Below are 17386 nucleotides of genomic sequence, written 5' to 3'. Positions count from 1 at the left end.
CTGTGCTGATGTTGTCTGCAATTGGGCAGGGAAAGAAACCTGGGTAGTCCAAGGAAGCAGTAAGTCAGGAAGGTCTCTGTTCCCACAGAAACATTAAAGCCTTGATGGGAGAAGCCATGCAGCATGCACTGTACCTTGCCTACGCTGGCCAGCAGCTGGAGACCAGAGGGCTTTTCATCTGGACTCAGCCAGAACTCAGCATTGTCATCTGCAGCAATGGCAAACTGAAACTCCCCTGTCAAGAGATGGAGGGAGTAAGTAAGGCTTTGGGGTAAGGGCTTGTGCACAGAACAGATCCATCTCCTCTAAAATGCTGCCTTTACCCTTTCTCCTGGTGAGACCATCCTTCCCTTTTGATATTATCACCTTCCTGACTTTTAACCTCTCTGCTAACTCTGCTGTGACTGAAAACAAACTTTGCAGATGTCACTGATTCAGTGTCCCTCCTTCACTGGCTTCACCTGACATCTAACCTGGGAAGCTAAGAGGTCTATGCAAAGCCTCCTGACATCCCTTTTGCTTCCAGAGCAAAACTCTGTATGAGATGCAGTGTTTGGATGGAGGAATGTGCATGTGGAGCCATAGAAGGAGACAGAGGTGCTTGAGGTTCACCCTTTGTCTGGGGTCACACGGATGGCAGCTGCAGTCCAGGGCCCGTGACAGAGGGTGAGTGCCACCAGGCTGCTCGGGGCAGAGACATGCGGCTGGGGGACACAGATGTCAGCTGCTGTCAGATGGCATTTTTGCAGCCAGGGAGCAGAAAGGACATCACTGATGTCATGGACAGTCCTGGCCATGCGAGGGAGGGAGGCAAAGCTCAGGGATTGTTTGTGGCCACATACACGCCGTGGAGCTGTGCATTCATAACAGCATTGTTATTTATCTAGCACTTCCCATCTGCCTTCTCCTGTGCTTCTCCTCACGAGGGAGGAGGCAGATGTGTTTCCAGCTATGCCAAGGCCATGGCCACCCACGTGAGGGACACGGTATTGGGCTTGCCAGGGTAAGGGCACCAGTGGTTCAGCATCAGGAGGGGAGGGAGGGGAAGGTGACAAGAGACATGAGTGAAGGTACTTAGAACCCTCACCATCAGTGAAAGGATGCAGGTAACCAAATATCCGGAGACCATAGTTGGTCCATTTTGGGGACACAGCCAACTTCTTCAGCATAGTTCTTGTCTGAAATGGAAGAAGAAAAAATTCATAAAAATAATTTCAGATGTGACAGGAACAAGGGAAGAATTAAAAACCCTGGGACAGGAAGGCAGAGGGTTTTCTCTGAGAGGAGGATGGGGTATGGGATGCAATGGAGGCAGAGTGAAAGAACCAACCAAGTATGAAACGAGATGGAGCAGGTGCTGCTGAGAAGGCAAAAGCTGCATGGGGGATGGTGGGGACAGGACATAGCATTCCCCAGCCACTTGGAAGGAGAGCACCAAATACAGGACTCCTTCAAGCCTGTGTCTGAGCCCTGGCAGGCCAGCATGTGTGAAATGACCCTCCCATGTGCAGCAGATGAGATGTTGCACTTGAACTCTTCTGAAAGCTTTCTGCTCCCTCAGCAGAAGGACAGGAGGTGGTTGAGAGGGAGGTGGTGGATTTTAACAAAAAGCAGGAGAGGGAGGTAGGGGCAGGACATGAAGGGAACAATGGTTATCCACCTGGGAAGCTGAGCTGGGAAGTGCAGGACAGTGGATGTCATGGTCTTACTCACATGAGGGAAGAGAGGGAAGTGGAGGTTTCTCCTGAGCTGCTCAATGGAGCTGCCACACCAGTCCTCAAACACATGCAGGTTGGCCTGGCCCTGGAACTAGAAGGCAGAAGTGGGGCACCATGAACGGTTGCATCCAACCCCTGTGTCCTGTGTCCCCTCTCTGCTCTGACAGCCTGGGCCATGGCCCCAGTACTGGAGCGCTTGGGAGAGTGAAGGAAGGTTCCTTTGCTATGATGGACTGGTCTGCAGGATACATGGGTCCAGCACTGCTGCTCATCTGCTGAACGTGTGGGGTTGGCACACACACCTGAATGGCACCAGGGAGCTGTGCTAATGCTTGGGACATCCCAGTTCCATGGCTGGGGTTTGCCCCATCAAGGAGGTGTTTTATCAGAGGGCTATGCTCTGAGGCCATGGCGTGGAACACTGCAGGGTGACAACAACTCCCCATGATGTAACGTCCGACGTTCTGCAAGAAAATGTTTTGGACTCCCTCACCTTCTCAGGGCTATTTTCCTGACCTGAGGAAAAAGGGACACCCTAGGGAGGGGAGATGGCAGATCACCTTCTCAAAGCATGTCCTAGAGGTAAAGCTGATGGAAGATGGTGGGGACAGGGAGATGGAGGCCTGGCAGAGCTGGGAGCAGCAGTACACGCAGCTCAGTGGGCAGCATAGCCTCCGTGTGCCTGCAGAGCCACAGAAACTCTGAGGAAAGTGGGGGTTCCAGCCTGGAGAGCACAGGAGGGTGTGCAGTGCGAGTACAGGTTCCTGCTACACAGCCAGCCCCATCAGGAGAGGCTTCCACTCTCCAGCTGAGACCTGGGGCACAGCTGCACTGGAGAAAGCTTGCTGGCCACTGTGGGACTTCAGCAACATACTCCTCAAAGGACAGACTTCATTTCTGTCAGAGCCATTCAGAAGGGAATTGTTGTCTGCTCCCCAGCAAACTCCAAGCTTTCTGCCTGCAACCAGTGGAGCTTGATACTGAAACCCTCCTCACAAGCCTGGCATCCAACAGTGAAGAATAAATAAGCTGGAGACGGTACAAGCTACCTTAGATGGCAAAACGCTGAAGAAAGGAATAGGTTGCCTTGGGATTGGGAGGTTTTGCTGTGGCTGTCTTGCCTATATAAGGGCTGTGGGAGCAGGGCTGGAGAAAGAGCCTGAACAGCACCCAAATGTCTACAGATGGCAGCAAATTCTTAGTTTTTGCTGGGAAAACTCTAGCAGGCCTGAAGCAGCACAGTGGAGGAGGGTTCAACCTCTCTGTGCACTTCTGCCAGAGAAACTTTTTCACCAAGTTATTTTTCCCAGGATGGTGGGTTGGGGGTGTGCTTTGAAATAAACTGTAACTTGAAGGAAGGCTGTGAAGCAGATTTGGCTCCACACCAGTAATGCTCCTTGTGAGCTGTGGACTTTAGTCATGCACTTGAAAACCATTTCTGTGTGCCAGGCAAAGCACATTCACAACCACTGCTTTTCTGGAGTGGTCTCTCGTCAGCCCACTCTCCCTGGTGTCCTCACTGCTAGGGCTTCATGGATGTCTGCAAGCCCATCATGCCCCCCTCTAGGATCTCCTCCTCTTCCCTCCTCTGCTGACATCCATCAGCTTGGATTTTGCCCACCAGATAAGAGGAAAAGAAGCAAGACAAAGTGGATGGAATTCCTCAGAGCAATGCACAGAATAAGACTGGAGACAGACAGCGGGCTCAGGATGATGGATGCAGCCAAAAGAAACCTGTGACTCTGCAGGAACTTGCAATACAAATAAATCACTGCAAGTGTGACAAACACTGAATTGGAATTTAATTGCTGTGCAGTCCCGTGCCCCTTGGCCAAATCCAGGTTCATACCCAAGGGTCTTGCACTGCTTTTCTCAGCCAAATCAAATAATGACAACTGCTGTTTCTTATGGAACATGAAGTGAGAGGAACAGGCTGGGCTCCCACAGAGAATCACTGCCAGAAGCCGAGTCCTATGGAAGTCTCCTGCTACCCAAAAATGATGCTGCTTTTTTGGTTTTTTTTTTTTGAGAATTGCTTTCACAGGGCAGCCAGCAGGCTCAGAGCTCTATGAAACGAAGCACAACACTCCCACACTGTGGACAGGCTGGCACTGCAGTTCACTCCTGCCAAAGACAGATCCTGGGGATGATCTGAAACCTCAGGACTGCAATGAAGCTGGGCTGGCTTTGACATGGGGCAGCCCAAATGCAAAACCAGATATTTATGAGGCCAATCCCAAAAGTCTGGCTATACTTGCTCAAGTGTTTGCAGAGTAAAACTTGGACCAGTCCCATTGCAATACAAAACTTCACTTCAGTTTGACAGTATTAGAGAGAGGGCAGCCTAATAAAAAATAAGGCAGACACCATTGTACTAGGTACACCATCAATACTTACAGAGATAATTACTGAGATTTCTAGCCCAACACTCCTACCCTCCGAAGTCTTTACAAAGCCCCCTAGAAGGAGATTCTGGGTAGAAGTTAATGAGATCACCTTGAATTCCTGTACTCACAGCTACTAGAAATAATTAACTGGTAAATAATAAGTATTTCTTGCATGTGATTTAAAAATCTTTTCTAAATCAACAAATTTTCTCCTGAGTTACAGCAGTTTAATTTAGTTTCTGTTTAAAGGAAAATAAAGAACATTATTGACAGCTAAGTGCTGGCTGCCCAAAGTGCTGCTTTGGGACTGAAAACTGAGCTGGGCTTTAATTTTAGGCCCCCACAAGTCATTGGTGTAGCAGCTGTTTTGTAACTCTATCACCTCTGTCCCTCCGACTCAATTCACAGCTGCCCATTACAGGCAGCTGAGAAATTCTTCTGTTTGCTCTATCCTCTCATGCAGCATGCTGTAAAAATCTCCTGCTTGGGGTTTTTGCAGATTGCAGTTATAGAGCAACATCACCACCGTTCCCAATTCATGTGCACAGAAATGTCAATAGATTTTCTAAAATATGGTTTTCAGAACATGAATCTAAAACATGGTTACTGCATTTGACTTCCCAGCTTGGCCTACATTTGACTTCCTATCTGGCCATGTTTTGCAAAGGGTTGGGAATTTAGGACCTAGCAAGCAACAAGTTAAGTTCCTCATCTCTCCTTAAAACCATCTGCTTTGAAAATTCTGGATAGACTGATTTGGCCAGAACCAGGAATCGAAGCCATGAGTCTGAGTACCCAAAGGAGCTGGTTTTATGTGACCTTCCCATTTAGAGGATTTCTCCCGCCCTTGAGGTCTATTGCTGTCCCAACACCCTTCCCCTTATCACCCTGCTGAAATAGCAGCAGTGCATGATCCCAGTTCAGGCCCAGAACAGGTACAGGTCACACACGAAGGGCACCACTGGCACAGTGTGAGCGTGCCCTGGAGCACAGCTCAGTGCGAGCGTGCCCTGGAGCACAGCTCAGTGTGAGCGTGCCCTGGAGCACAGCTCAGTGTGAGTGTGCCCTGGAGCACAGCTCAGTGTGAGTGTGCCCTGGAGCACAGCTCAGTGTGAGTGTGCCCTGGAGCACAGCTCAGTGTGAGCGTGCCCTGGAGCACAGCTCAGTGACATGTGTGCCCTGGAGCACAGCTCAGTGCGAGTGTGTCCTGGAGCACAGCTCAGTGCGAGTGTGCCCTGGAGCACAGCTCAGTGACACGTGTGTCCTGGAGCACAGCTCAGTGCGAGTGTGCCCTGGAGCACAGCTCAGTGACACGTGTGCCCTGGAGCACAGCTCAGTGCGAGCGTGCCCTGGAGCACAGCTCAGTGCGAGCGTGCCCTGGAGCACAGCTCAGTGACACGTGTGCCCTGGAGCACAGCTCAGTGTGAGCGTGCCCCGGAGCACAGCTCAGTGCGAGTGTGCCTGGGAGCACAGCTCAGTGTGAGTGTCCCCTGGAGCACAGCTCAGTGACACGTGTGTCCTGGAGCACAGCTCAGTGCGAGTGTGCCCTGGAGCACAGCTCAGTGCGAGTGTGCCCTGGAGCACAGCTCAGTGCGAGCGTGCCCTGGAGCACAGCTCAGTGTGAGCGTGCCCTGGAGCACAGCTCAGTGCGAGCGTGCCCTGGAGCACAGCTCAGTGCGAGTGTGCCCTGGAGCACAGCTCAGTGCGAGCGTGCCCTGGAGCACAGCTCAGTGTGAGCGTGCCCTGGAGCACAGCTCAGTGACATGTGTGCCCTGGAGCACAGCTCAGTGCGAGTGTGTCCTGGAGCACAGCTCAGTGACACGTGTGCCCTGGAGCACAGCTCAGTGCGAGTGTGCCCTGGAGCACAGCTCAGTGTGAGCGTGCCCTGGAGCACAGCTCAGTGACACGTGTGCCCTGGAGCACAGCTCAGTGCGAGCGTGCCCTGGAGCACAGCTCAGTGCGAGCGTGCCCTGGAGCACAGCTCAGTGACACGTGTGCCCTGGAGCACAGCTCAGTGCGAGCGTGCCCTGGAGCACAGCTCAGTGCGAGCGTGCCCTGGAGCACAGCTCAGTGACACGTGTGCCCTGGAGCACAGCTCAGTGCGAGCGTGCCCTGGAGCACAGCTCAGTGCGAGTGTGCCCTGGAGCACAGCTCAGTGCGAGTGTGCCTGGGAGCACAGCTCAGTGCGAGTGTGCCCTGGAGCACAGCTCAGTGCGAGTGTGCCCTGGAGCACAGCTCAGTGCGAGCGTGCCCTGGAGCACAGCTCAGTGCGAGCGTGCCCTGGAGCACAGCTCAGTGCGAGTGTGCCCTGGAGCACAGCTCAGTGTGAGCGTGCCCTGGAGCACAGCTCAGTGACATGTGTGCCCTGGAGCACAGCTCAGTGCGAGTGTGTCCTGGAGCACAGCTCAGTGACACGTGTGCCCTGGAGCACAGCTCAGTGCGAGTGTGCCCTGGAGCACAGCTCAGTGTGAGCGTGCCCTGGAGCACAGCTCAGTGACACGTGTGCCCTGGAGCACAGCTCAGTGCGAGCGTGCCCTGGAGCACAGCTCAGTGCGAGCGTGCCCTGGAGCACAGCTCAGTGACACGTGTGCCCTGGAGCACAGCTCAGTGCGAGCGTGCCCTGGAGCACAGCTCAGTGACACGTGTGCCCTGGAGCACAGCTCAGTGTGAGTGTGCCTGGGAGCACAGCTCAGTGCGAGTGTGCCTGGGAGCACAGCTCAGTGTGAGCGTGCCCCGGAGCACAGCTCAGTGCGAGTGTGCCTGGGAGCACAGCTCAGTGTGAGTGTCCCCTGGAGCACAGCTCAGTGACACGTGTGTCCTGGAGCACAGCTCAGTGCGAGTGTGCCCGGGAGCACAGCTCAGTGACACGTGTGTCCTGGAGCACAGCTCAGTGTGAGTGTGCCCTGGAGCACAGCTCAGTGACACGTGTGTCCTGGAGCACAGCTCAGTGCGAGTGTGCCCTGGAGCACAGCTCAGTGACACGTGTGCCCTGGAGCACAGCACCTGAGCTCTTCTTCCCAGGGAGGCTGACACCCTCTGAGGACAACGCCAGGGCAGCGCTGTCCCAGCAAGGGAGAGCTGAACCCTTACAGGGGCAGGGAGGGGACAGCTGGGCATGGCCCTTGCTTGGCACTGATGCAGTCATGCCCCTTCAGGGGTCTGTGAGCGTGGTTGGCCGGAGCCCCAGCCCAACTCTCCCTGCTGAACATGCTGGAAAATTGCCTGTAACTCTCCTTGCTGAACATGCTGGAAAAATGCCTGTCTGCAGCCCTAGCATTGCAGTAAAGGACTTTGGTATTTCTGCTTCCTTCTAGTGAGAAATGTTAGATTATCAGCCCCTGCTACAAGAACCGACCTTAGAGGAGGATCAGGAACATAGACAACCCAGAGCTCTTCCTAGCCCAAACCCTACCATGTCAAAATTATCTGGAGGGTGGCACTACACACCAAGGGGCTCCTGCAGAGCAAGGAGACCAGAGAAAGAAGATCTGGGCAAGCAGCAAAGCTGAGAGAATTGCAGCAGCAGAGACACGACCTCCTGCCCTGTCACTGGAGCAGGATGGAGAAGAGAAGCTTTCCTAATTTAATCCTGGGCGGCTTTGGCATCACAGAGGCAAATCAGCTGCATAGCTGCACACAGCCCAGGGAATGATAAACAGGGCACACAGAGGGCCTGAGCCACAGAAGAAAGGCAACATTGTGCTGGCAACTAGAAACTCCTGAGTTTGTAAGACTCTTCTGTCTCCTCAGAGTGGCTGCAGCCCCTCCTCCTGCCTGGCCCAGCTCCCCTGACTGGGTGATATTCAGCAGCCAGCAGCTGGGCTTGGCAGCACGCTCTGCTGTGCTGGGCACTTGGGGGAATCCATCAAGACAAGTTAGCAAGACAGCCCCCTGTCTGGATGGGCACGAGTAGACAAGGAAGGGACATCAGCAGAGACAGAGTGAGCAGCAATAGCTTTTGTCTTTCAGTCCTCTCAGGAAAGTATGCTTCCTCTTCGGACAGGTTTGGTATCAGCACAATGCTTTGGTTTTGTGCAGCACCTGTGCAACTCTACAGGTGCTGCCTGCAAGGGGCTGTGCTCCTGGACATCCCTCACACCTCCCTGCAGAGAGAAGGAAGTCCTGAGGCTGTGCAGACATGAAAGAGGAAAGGACATTTTAAACGCACCCCAGCACTGCCCAGACCTTTCTCCCCCCACAGCTGTGCAGATGTTTTGCAGACGTAAATGAGAAAATGAGAACAGCCTGGCTAACCAGACACTTTTCTGAAAGCCCTCCCCACACATACAGCAGCATCAAATGCTGACACTCATATCCCACAGCACAGGTTTGCCCTCATGACAGCCAGGCACATTTCTGAATTAGTAAAACAAAACACCCCACGTCTCTCCTGAGCAGGCAGTGAGTGATGCTGGGAGCTGGAAGACTTTGTTCTGGTGCCTGGAAGTGACAGGATAGCAACCATCATGTACATAGGCATCTTGAGGAAGCAGGATCAAGGGTGAACCCTCCTTTCCCCTGGATGCCAGAGCAAAACTTCAGTTTGGGATTTCCAATGAGCACACTTTCCTACCACATTATCCAAGGCTGAAGACTTAAGCTGCCTATATCATATCCTGAAACTGAGAGAGGAAAATTGAGACCTGTCCTTTTTTGGCAACACTGGCTGCCAGCTCATTCTGCAACCCTGTTAATTATTTATGTTTTTCAGGAATATGCCTCTCTATTCAAACAAAGCCCAGCTTCCCGACCTGTGTGAGGCAACCTGGTGTCCCTCGCCCCAGGAAACAGGCTGCAATTAAGTTATTAGAGATGCTGTGGGAAGGGTGCAATGGGATTATAGGCCCAGGGTAATTAATCTGGGCAGAGCCACAGAAAAACTTAATCCCCAGGCTGGGAGAAATTTTGGTTGGTGGTTAGGAGGACAGCAAACAGCTCTGTACAGAGCTGTGTCCATGGATCCCTCTCCACCTCCTGCAGCTGGTACTGGTGAACCACTGGCCTCTGTTTGCAGTCAGGGGGACTCTGGTGACCCTCTGGGTACACACAGTGCTGCAGCAAGGGCAGGAAATTTTGCCTTATACAGCCAAAGAGAAAAGTGTCCAGGCCACAGCGTGCACCTCACCAGCTGCACCTCTCACCTGGTAAAGGCTCACTGCACACCACAGCTGGCCACTCTCCAGGTTCATGTGCTTTGGGAAATCTCTAGGGAGGGGATCAGAGACATGGGGCAAAGCTTCAGGGAAGCTGGGAGGTACTACACAGAGCCTGTATTGCCTAGTGCTGTGGGAGAGGGGAGCAGCGAACGCTCAGTGTCATCCCTGGGCACAGCAGCAGCCCTGTCCCTGACATCCTGCTGGTTCTTGGCCAGCAGCTGCTCATCTGGGAGGCAGCCCTGCCTGCAAGGCCCTGCAGCTGGAGAAGACCCCAGGCTCCAGCTGGGACCAGCACTCCAGAACCCACACTCTGACGCAGAGCAGATAAATGGCCTGATTTGGTTCTGGGCACTGGAAGGTGGCTGATGCTGGCTGCTGCCAGGAAAGCCCAAGCTTAGGCTGCAGGGACCTGAACTGCTCCTTGCTGTGGCTGGATGAATACACTCTCCCTCCATTGCCAGTGAGATCTGGAGACCTGCGTGCAGGGCCAGCAGCCTGCTCCCTCCCCTGGGGAGTCACAGAGGCTCCTTAATTTGTGCAGGTCTCTAATCTTGAGGAATTTAGTGAGCTGGCTCCATTAACTAAATGCCCCCTGGCTGGTGTCCCTCTCATTAGAAGCATGCTGCATTGCTCCCTTATCTGAAGAGGAATTATGAGATAAGGGAACAGGGGAGGAAAGAATAATTGAGGCATGAAGAAAACAAAGGGAGTGTTTACCCCAGCCTGCAAGGGTCACCAGAGAGGGTCTCTGTTCATGGAAGTGCCACTGAAGTGGAGAAATCTCCACCTATGACATGCAGGGGTTGGATGGCAAAAGCCAGAGCAGCGTGGCACTTCCGTATTCCACAGTCATGTATTTGCTTGTTGAATGACTGGCCCTACACACCCCAGCCCTGAATAAACTTCACTTTTCAGGAAGGTAGTGGGTTGCCTAGAATTGTGGGTGGGTGCTTGGAGCCTTGAGGAGTTGTGGAGACACCGAATTATCTGGAATCTGGACACTCCAGTCTTTCTGGATGATTACTCAGGTCTGTAAGTGCCATTAAGCAGGGAGGTGATAGGGAGTAGACTTCTAGTAAAGTGAATTAATTCCCAGGCATACATCCCTGCCTTTCTTTTTTGCTGTACAGGTCTCTAGCTCTAACCTCCCTCACCCAAAACGATGGAGAAAGGCACCCACCTCCGGCATCCATGGGACAGGGTTGTCAACAGCTGCATAATTTGATTTATTCCTCCCACTTATTTGCAGCTCTTGGATCTGAAATACAAGTAGAGAAAAGTCAAAATAACCCGATAAATGGCATGGCACTGACATGTACAAGGTGGTTCTATAGCAGCTCTACAAGAGGGTTCAAACCTCATCAGTAGAAGATATGAGAAAATAAAACAAGTTTTCAAGCTCCCTTTCCAAAGGACACGCCAGAAACATGGATGTAACAGGATGAAAATGTTCCCTGGACTTTTTGGCAACACATTTACATGGTAAAATGCTGAGGGAAAAGGATACTAGTATTTTATAACTGCTTGCTAGAGTTAACTTTAGCACAGAGTTAAAACTTAGGTAATTCTCTGGGGTTTTTTTTTCCCATCTATGTTTCAAAAATGTCCAAGCAATAGCTCTTCCAGAAATGCCTTCAGTCAACAGTACCGAGACTTTACTGGAGAGCAATAAACTCAGTCCTGAGCTTTCACTTCTGCTTCTATCTTGCCTTCCTGTGCCACAAGCCCAGCCAGCAGCTTCATCCCACTGCCATGGCTTGGTACATCTAAAATAATTTAATTGACTACAGTGGAGCCATTGTAGGTTCACGTTGCTGTGAGTCAGCTCAGATTTTTCCCTGTGGCAAGTTGTTTCCCCTGTGTGAAGAGAGAGCTGTCTCTCGGGGCCAGCATCAGAAAGGAAGGGCTGCCCTTCTGCATGTTCAGAAGGCAGCCCAAGCATCCTCACCTGGTGTCCCAGCTTCTGTGGATAGTCCAGCTGAAGGCTTGTGTCCCCACCTGGGACACTGGTGTCTGACAGAACCTTAGCAAGCTCCCTCCAACTTTCGTATCCTGTACAGAGGAAACAGAAAAGTGTCAGGGAAAAGGGTTAAAATGCAGCAGTCACCAGTAAGAACTGGTCTTACAAGACTGAGAGACCTCTCAGATTCTGGAATGGTCCAGCAGAGACATGGAGCTGTTTTATCTTGTTTGGAGTTGGCAGACTGGCACAGAGGGAAAAATTGCCTGTATCTTCCTTAATAACTCTTTCCTCCTTCTTATTAATTTAATACTTAAATTAAAGATTCATCATAGTTCTAAAATAGATATCAGAGATTTCATTAATCACCACAGGACTAAGAACATTTTTTAGATTACTCAGATAATCCCAGTAGTCAAACTAAAGAATATAGATTTTTATCAATTAGCACTGCCAAAGAAAAGAGAATAACTAGATTACTAATTAGCTTAACCATCAAAAGAATATTGTTCTTATATGCTCCTATTTTCACAAGAAAAATCTTCAATTTTCTTTTCTTGAAGGAAATTATGGATACTCATCTGCCATGTCTAAAATATTGGCAGTGATGCAGGTAAGGACACTGCTATTCAAGTGAAGTCACCTTCCAGGTTCAAAACAACTTCATTTGAAACTCCCTTCCCCTCTCATTCTGCTCAATCCAAAAGTCAGGATGAATTCTGATTTCCTTCCAAAACTTCAGTGACCTCCTGGGTTTAGGAGGAACAAAGGCAAGCAGATAGAGCACAACCTTGTAACTCTCCCCATGCCTGCTGCCCCATCATTAATGAGACAGTGCTGGTGAGCAGAGCTCGGACCTCCTAGCAGTGCTACAGTGCCTCACACTATGTGGCTCTCAGATCTGATAAACATTTTGACACTTAGCCACTAGATGACCAACCTGCCAGCAGCTCAGTGCTGTGCCCACGCCGCATGGCAGCTCCAGCCTCAGTGGCAAGTTCCAAAACCTCCATCAGCCCTGGCTTCTCCCAGGCTGGTGGCAAACCAGCTCACTACCCACACACCAGGGAGAGCAGCCAGCTCTCTCCCCATTTTCTTTACAACTGGAAATCATCCCCAAAGCTCTAGGAAGCCCAAAGAAGTTGACTGCCTTGGTATATACAGGGAACCATCCTAACAGCTTCAAGTCTGAGTGTTTATATGAATGGTTTGAGCCTTCTACACTATTCCTACAGCCAGAAGTGGCAGGAACAAGCCCTGAGTGGGGAAGAACTGCTGGGGAAACACTTGCTGTTCCATAAGCAGCACACCAATCTTCACCATGTCCACCTACCTACAACCTTGCCCACCCAATCAGCAGCATGAGAGACTCGCTGTGCCTTAGGCAGGAGCATGGTCCATCTGCTTGCTTTGAAGGGGGCTTTTACAAGCCACATGGCTTGGATCATCCCCCAAATTCTCTGGACTACACAGAGGCCAAGGCAAACCCCAAACCACCCCAAAACTAGAATTCACAAACAGCCCTTTGCCAGATCTCCCTCCCTGGCTGTGCTAAGCTCTTGACCAGTTATCGTAACTACAAATAGGCTTGAAATACTCTGCCTCTACTTGTTCCTGAATCTGGGTCCCACAGGGTCTGGCAGAGGTGAGCAGAAAGCTGCCTTGTGGTGTGGTGATTAAAGGGGGGCAATTAACAAAAAGAAAATGCAAAAAATGTGAAAAACATGAAAGTAGTCAGAGATTCAAGTGAGAGACAAAGCTAAGAGCCAACTAGGGTGTCCTCCTTTCCTGATGTTGGTGTTGGTTTCAATGTGTGGGTTTCATTCAGGTCTGTTAGATGCTGAACAGTCACAAATTTCTGATCAAGATCTTCTCACCCTTAGATTCTGATTTGAAGCTATGCATTTAAATTTATGACTATAAATACCAAGGTCAGTATTTATCTTTTGCAGAAGATTTTTCAGTTACTCAGTGAGTAACCTACTGAAAAATGCAGCTAAGCATAACTTGTGCTTCATGGACTGACTGTCATGGAAAAAAAAGGATAAAATCCTTTGTCTCTATAATTTTACGTGCAACTAGTGAGTTTCCCCCTTGTTCAGAGCAATGAAGCATAAACTATTGTTTGTGAATGTCCTGCAACTGGACACATGGCCCCACTCAGAATGGGGCTGAAACAGATTTTGTAGTTCATGTGAAATGCAGCACTTGCTACTTTGAGGGCTCCTTATAATAGTGGGAGAGAACAGCAGGCTATTTTTTTCAGAGAATAGACCCATAGAAGTGTAGAGTATCCTGAGTTGCAAAGGAGCCACAAGGATCACTGAAGCACAGCTGGCTAGAGAGGAATCAAGTAAATCAGGAAAAAAAAAAAAAATTAGGCAACAAAAGTCAGTTCACCCCTAGAAATTCACAGAGGGGAGACACCAAGAACAGGAGGGTTTTTTCCTGCGTGCAGAGGGGAGAGGTTATTTGGTTTCATTGTTCAACTCAGCACTTCACTGCCCTGTGGAATAAGCTCAGGACAAAGCATCAGTAACCTGCCTCTTCTGGGAAGGGCTGCTGGCCAGCACAGCCAGCCACTCTGGCTGTTCCATGGCTGGCATGGAGCCTGCCTCCCAGCAAACACAGAAGCCTGGCTGCACGGACGTGCCAATGGCTGACATTTCTCTGACCCTTGGAAAAGAGAAGAAAGGGAGGCAATTCTCTGTGTTGTACAAATATTTACCTAACACATCAGCCAAACACAGAAAAGACAAAGGAGCTACGAATTAATCTGGAGGCAGTGATTTCCTTGCTGGGTTATTTGTGCTTTGACAAGCCAATTCTCCAGCATGGTAGGAAATGATTTTCAGAATATAATAGGATCAACACTCCCCTTAGGGAAAGTTCTTGGCACTCCAGTTCCTTCTGAAAGATTGGCTTTTCCCTAGAGGTCTCCACGGGACACCCTTGAAGAAAGACCTGGTTTTGCCCATGCTTTCCTCACTAAAGGGAGGAAACCACAGAAAATTCAGATCTCCTGCAGCTTCATCCAGAACACTTCCTGAGGCCAACTGCTCACCAAGGTTTCCTCCACAGCATGTCACAGGATTCAAGACATGACCTCGCAGGTCTCCACTGCCATGTGACAGCTGGAGAGGGGAGCCCTGAGGCCACATCCACTGCCCTGTCCCAGGAGCACCTGAGCAAGGTGATCTACCACAGGTTCAGCCTGTCCTCAAGCTCTCCCTGAGCACTGCCCACTAGCTCAAGCACTCTTCTGATGGCTACTTAAAGTCAACAAGCCTACGCCTGGAAAAAAGCAGGAGTCAAGAAATAAAACACCTCAGCAAACACTTCAGCGTTGCTAAGAAGGAAGGCCAGAACTATTAGTTTTGATGGTTTTGCTCCAGTCCCTCCACAAAACCAGTTCTGGCTACGAAGTGAAAAGGCAGAAAAACCATGAAGACAGAAATCAAAGGCTTGGGAAGAGCCTGTCTCAAAGTCAGGAAAAGATGCTGGGCCAGGCATTGCTGCCATCAGCCTGTCAGAGAGATGCAAGAGATAGCTTTCTCTCTTCTGGGCTTCACTAACCAAAGCATTTCCCATCACTTCCTGAAGCACACCAGTTGCTTTTCAAAGCTATTTTTTCACCTCAAACACTTCAAAGGAAGGCAGCACTGATGCAGTCACAGCTTGCCAGAAGTAGCAGCCAGACTTGCTGCCACATATGTCCCCCTCCTTGGCATCAGTCCAATCTCTCTACAAGCAGAGGTCCATCTTTCTTTCTAACTTTTGTACCCCAATGGTCCCTCACAGGGATCAACCAAAGCCATGAAGGTGGTTCTTCAGAGAAAAGTGATCCTTTTTGTCGCTGTTCCCACCAGGCTGGCTGGCAGATGCCTGCTGAGGATCCAAATGCCCAGCAGGGCCAACATGCAGCTGCTCCTCTGGATTCACGATGGGAAGCCCTCAGGACCTGAGCTTCCTACTGGAAATAAGAGGCAGATGAATACAAAGAAAAGGCAAAGAAGCTGAAGAGGAGGCTGAAAAAGATGCTGCATCCTACAGCAGAGCCTCTGCATGAGGCAGCCAGTGTGGAGCCAGTTGCCCACAGCTCCAGTGACTCAATCATTCATTAAGAGACAGGACAGCTGTACCAAGAGAAAATAAGATGGAGATGGTTCTTGCCTAGTGTCCGGTCAGGCATGAGCACCATGTCTGCCTCTTTTCAGCCATGCTTTTTACTGCTCTTGGGTTAAAAGTCAGCAAAGGAAGCTGCAAGTGGAGATGAAGAGATCTCACCCAACAGTTATGACTCTGACAGAACAATACACCTGAAGACCAGTTCAAAAGGAAAAAGAATTAAAAAAAAAAAAAAAAAAAAAAGCAGAAAGCCACAGCCAGAGATAAGTACCCAGGGAGCTATCAGGCCTTGGAGCAGAAGTGTGACCAGAGCTGCTCTGTGTGTTCAGAGATTAGATCCATCCAGCCACTGCCATGCCCCCAGCCCCAGATAGCACTTGATATTTCAATTAGCTAGTGAAGATACCTGGCAATGGTACAAGAGGAGGAAATCCCAGACCCACTCAGGTGATCAACCTCCCCTCTGAAAGATGAGATTTGATTATTCTGCTGTTGTTACTGCTGCTTACATATCTGCAAATGCTATTAACACCCACGTTCTAGCCAGCCCTTTTATAACCCTGCTAAATGATTTCACTCAGCAGCCTCAGGAAAGAGCAGGTCTACAGGCTGTTTTGCACAAAAGCATTTTCCTTCTTATGAGACCCTTCTCCTCTTCTTTTTGTTGAAAGGATAGGGCAAGAAAGAAAATGGCAGGAATGAAGAAGGGCATTGTTCTTCATTACTACCAGCATCCACAGACCCCTCACCGTGGCTTGATGTTTTGGCCTCCCTTGGATGGTCTTATTTCTCCTCTTATCCTAGTTGAATATTTTCAACTTACTGTTATTCTATGGGACTTCAGCATCATTGGAGGTCTTTCCCAGTGCTCCTCCTGGCTGAACAGGTATGCAGGTGCAATACCCAATACCCCCAGACATTACTCCTAGGTGCCTTGCAAACATACTTGTCCAGAAGATGCTGGTGAAGGTTGCTTGAAACTGAACATAAGATGGTGTTTAGAAAGTTTGACATGCATTTCACACACCAGAGCAAACCCTACTGCTGGTGCCACTCTGCAGAGGAAGCAAATCCCATCTCCTGGTCTACCACATACACCAACACAGCCCCACAACACCAAGTGCAAAAATCATGAGGATGAGGTGTAATCTGACCTTCTACAAACAGAAATGTGGGTGAAGGATACAGTGAAGAGAGACAGCCAACAATTTCTGGACATACAGGTGAATTAGGTCATCACGGAGAGGGCCAGAGAAAGTAACAAAAACCCCAATTCAAGGGTAGGGCCAGGGCAAGGAAGCCTCTGGATACTTATTTAGGTCAATTAAAAGGATAGACAGAAAAGAGTGAACTTCTTGTCCTCAGATCAGGACTGGAACACCACTCCTCCAGTTAAAAGGATTCAAGGAGCATGAAACCCAGTTGTTACAGAGGGAGTAACAGTTCTACATCTGGTTAGTGCAGAATCTGAAAATAAGATTGCTGACCAGCTCCAGGGACAAAGCTCAAGTTAGGAACCTTGTGTGCAGAAATAAATTACTCCATTCTTCCTCCAGGTGCAACTCTGATTCACTGCTATGTGAATGGCTTTGCAAACTGTCAATAAGCTGCAGAACATTAAAGGTACTTGAAGTATGATGGAGGAAAAGGTAGAGTCTGCTGATTTTCCTCTCTTTCCCAAGGAGAGGAAAATCAGCAGACATTAACTATCTAATGCAGTCTCACTGCCAGACTCACCCACAAATAATACCTTGCTGCTGTTCCCCTCTAGGTACAGGAAATGTATTTTATGCAGCAAGTGAGGAACTGATAAACAATGGCTGGGGCACTAACTGGTTTCACAGAAAATATAATTAAAATCTTGCTTCTGTCATTAAAATTTTCCACTGTCCTAGTTAAATCATTAAAACCACACAATTATCTAGCAAATATTGCCTGCTGTCTGAAAGCTCAGTAAGGATATGATATATGGAGATGCAGTACTGGATTTGAATGAGAAAGACCATCCTGTAGCTGCACTATCCTGCAAACATATGG

At 49.9% G+C, this 17386-nt stretch overlaps 1 protein-coding gene across 1 annotated transcript in view; it reads right to left on the bottom strand.

The window, feature by feature from the left end:
- Positions 1 to 17386, bottom strand: part of B4GALNT3 (beta-1,4-N-acetyl-galactosaminyltransferase 3) — a 62271-nt gene that overhangs the window by 11972 nt on the left and 32913 nt on the right. Inside the window, exons 2-6 of the mRNA XM_021535177.3 lie at positions 11210 to 11313; positions 10442 to 10519; positions 1714 to 1809; positions 1088 to 1178; positions 135 to 235 (exon numbers count right to left, since the gene is read on the bottom strand). Of these exons, the coding sequence (XP_021390852.2) occupies positions 135 to 235; positions 1088 to 1178; positions 1714 to 1809; positions 10442 to 10519; positions 11210 to 11313 (470 nt within the window). The remainder of the gene's footprint in view (positions 1 to 134; positions 236 to 1087; positions 1179 to 1713; positions 1810 to 10441; positions 10520 to 11209; positions 11314 to 17386) is intronic.

The sequence above is a fragment of the Lonchura striata genome, chromosome 5 (genome assembly GCF_046129695.1).
Source record: "Lonchura striata isolate bLonStr1 chromosome 5, bLonStr1.mat, whole genome shotgun sequence".
In the NCBI taxonomy this organism is placed as follows: Eukaryota; Metazoa; Chordata; class Aves; order Passeriformes; family Estrildidae; genus Lonchura; species Lonchura striata.
The sequence above is the reverse complement of the archived record's forward strand: the minus strand, read 5'-3'. Positions and strand labels throughout refer to the sequence as shown.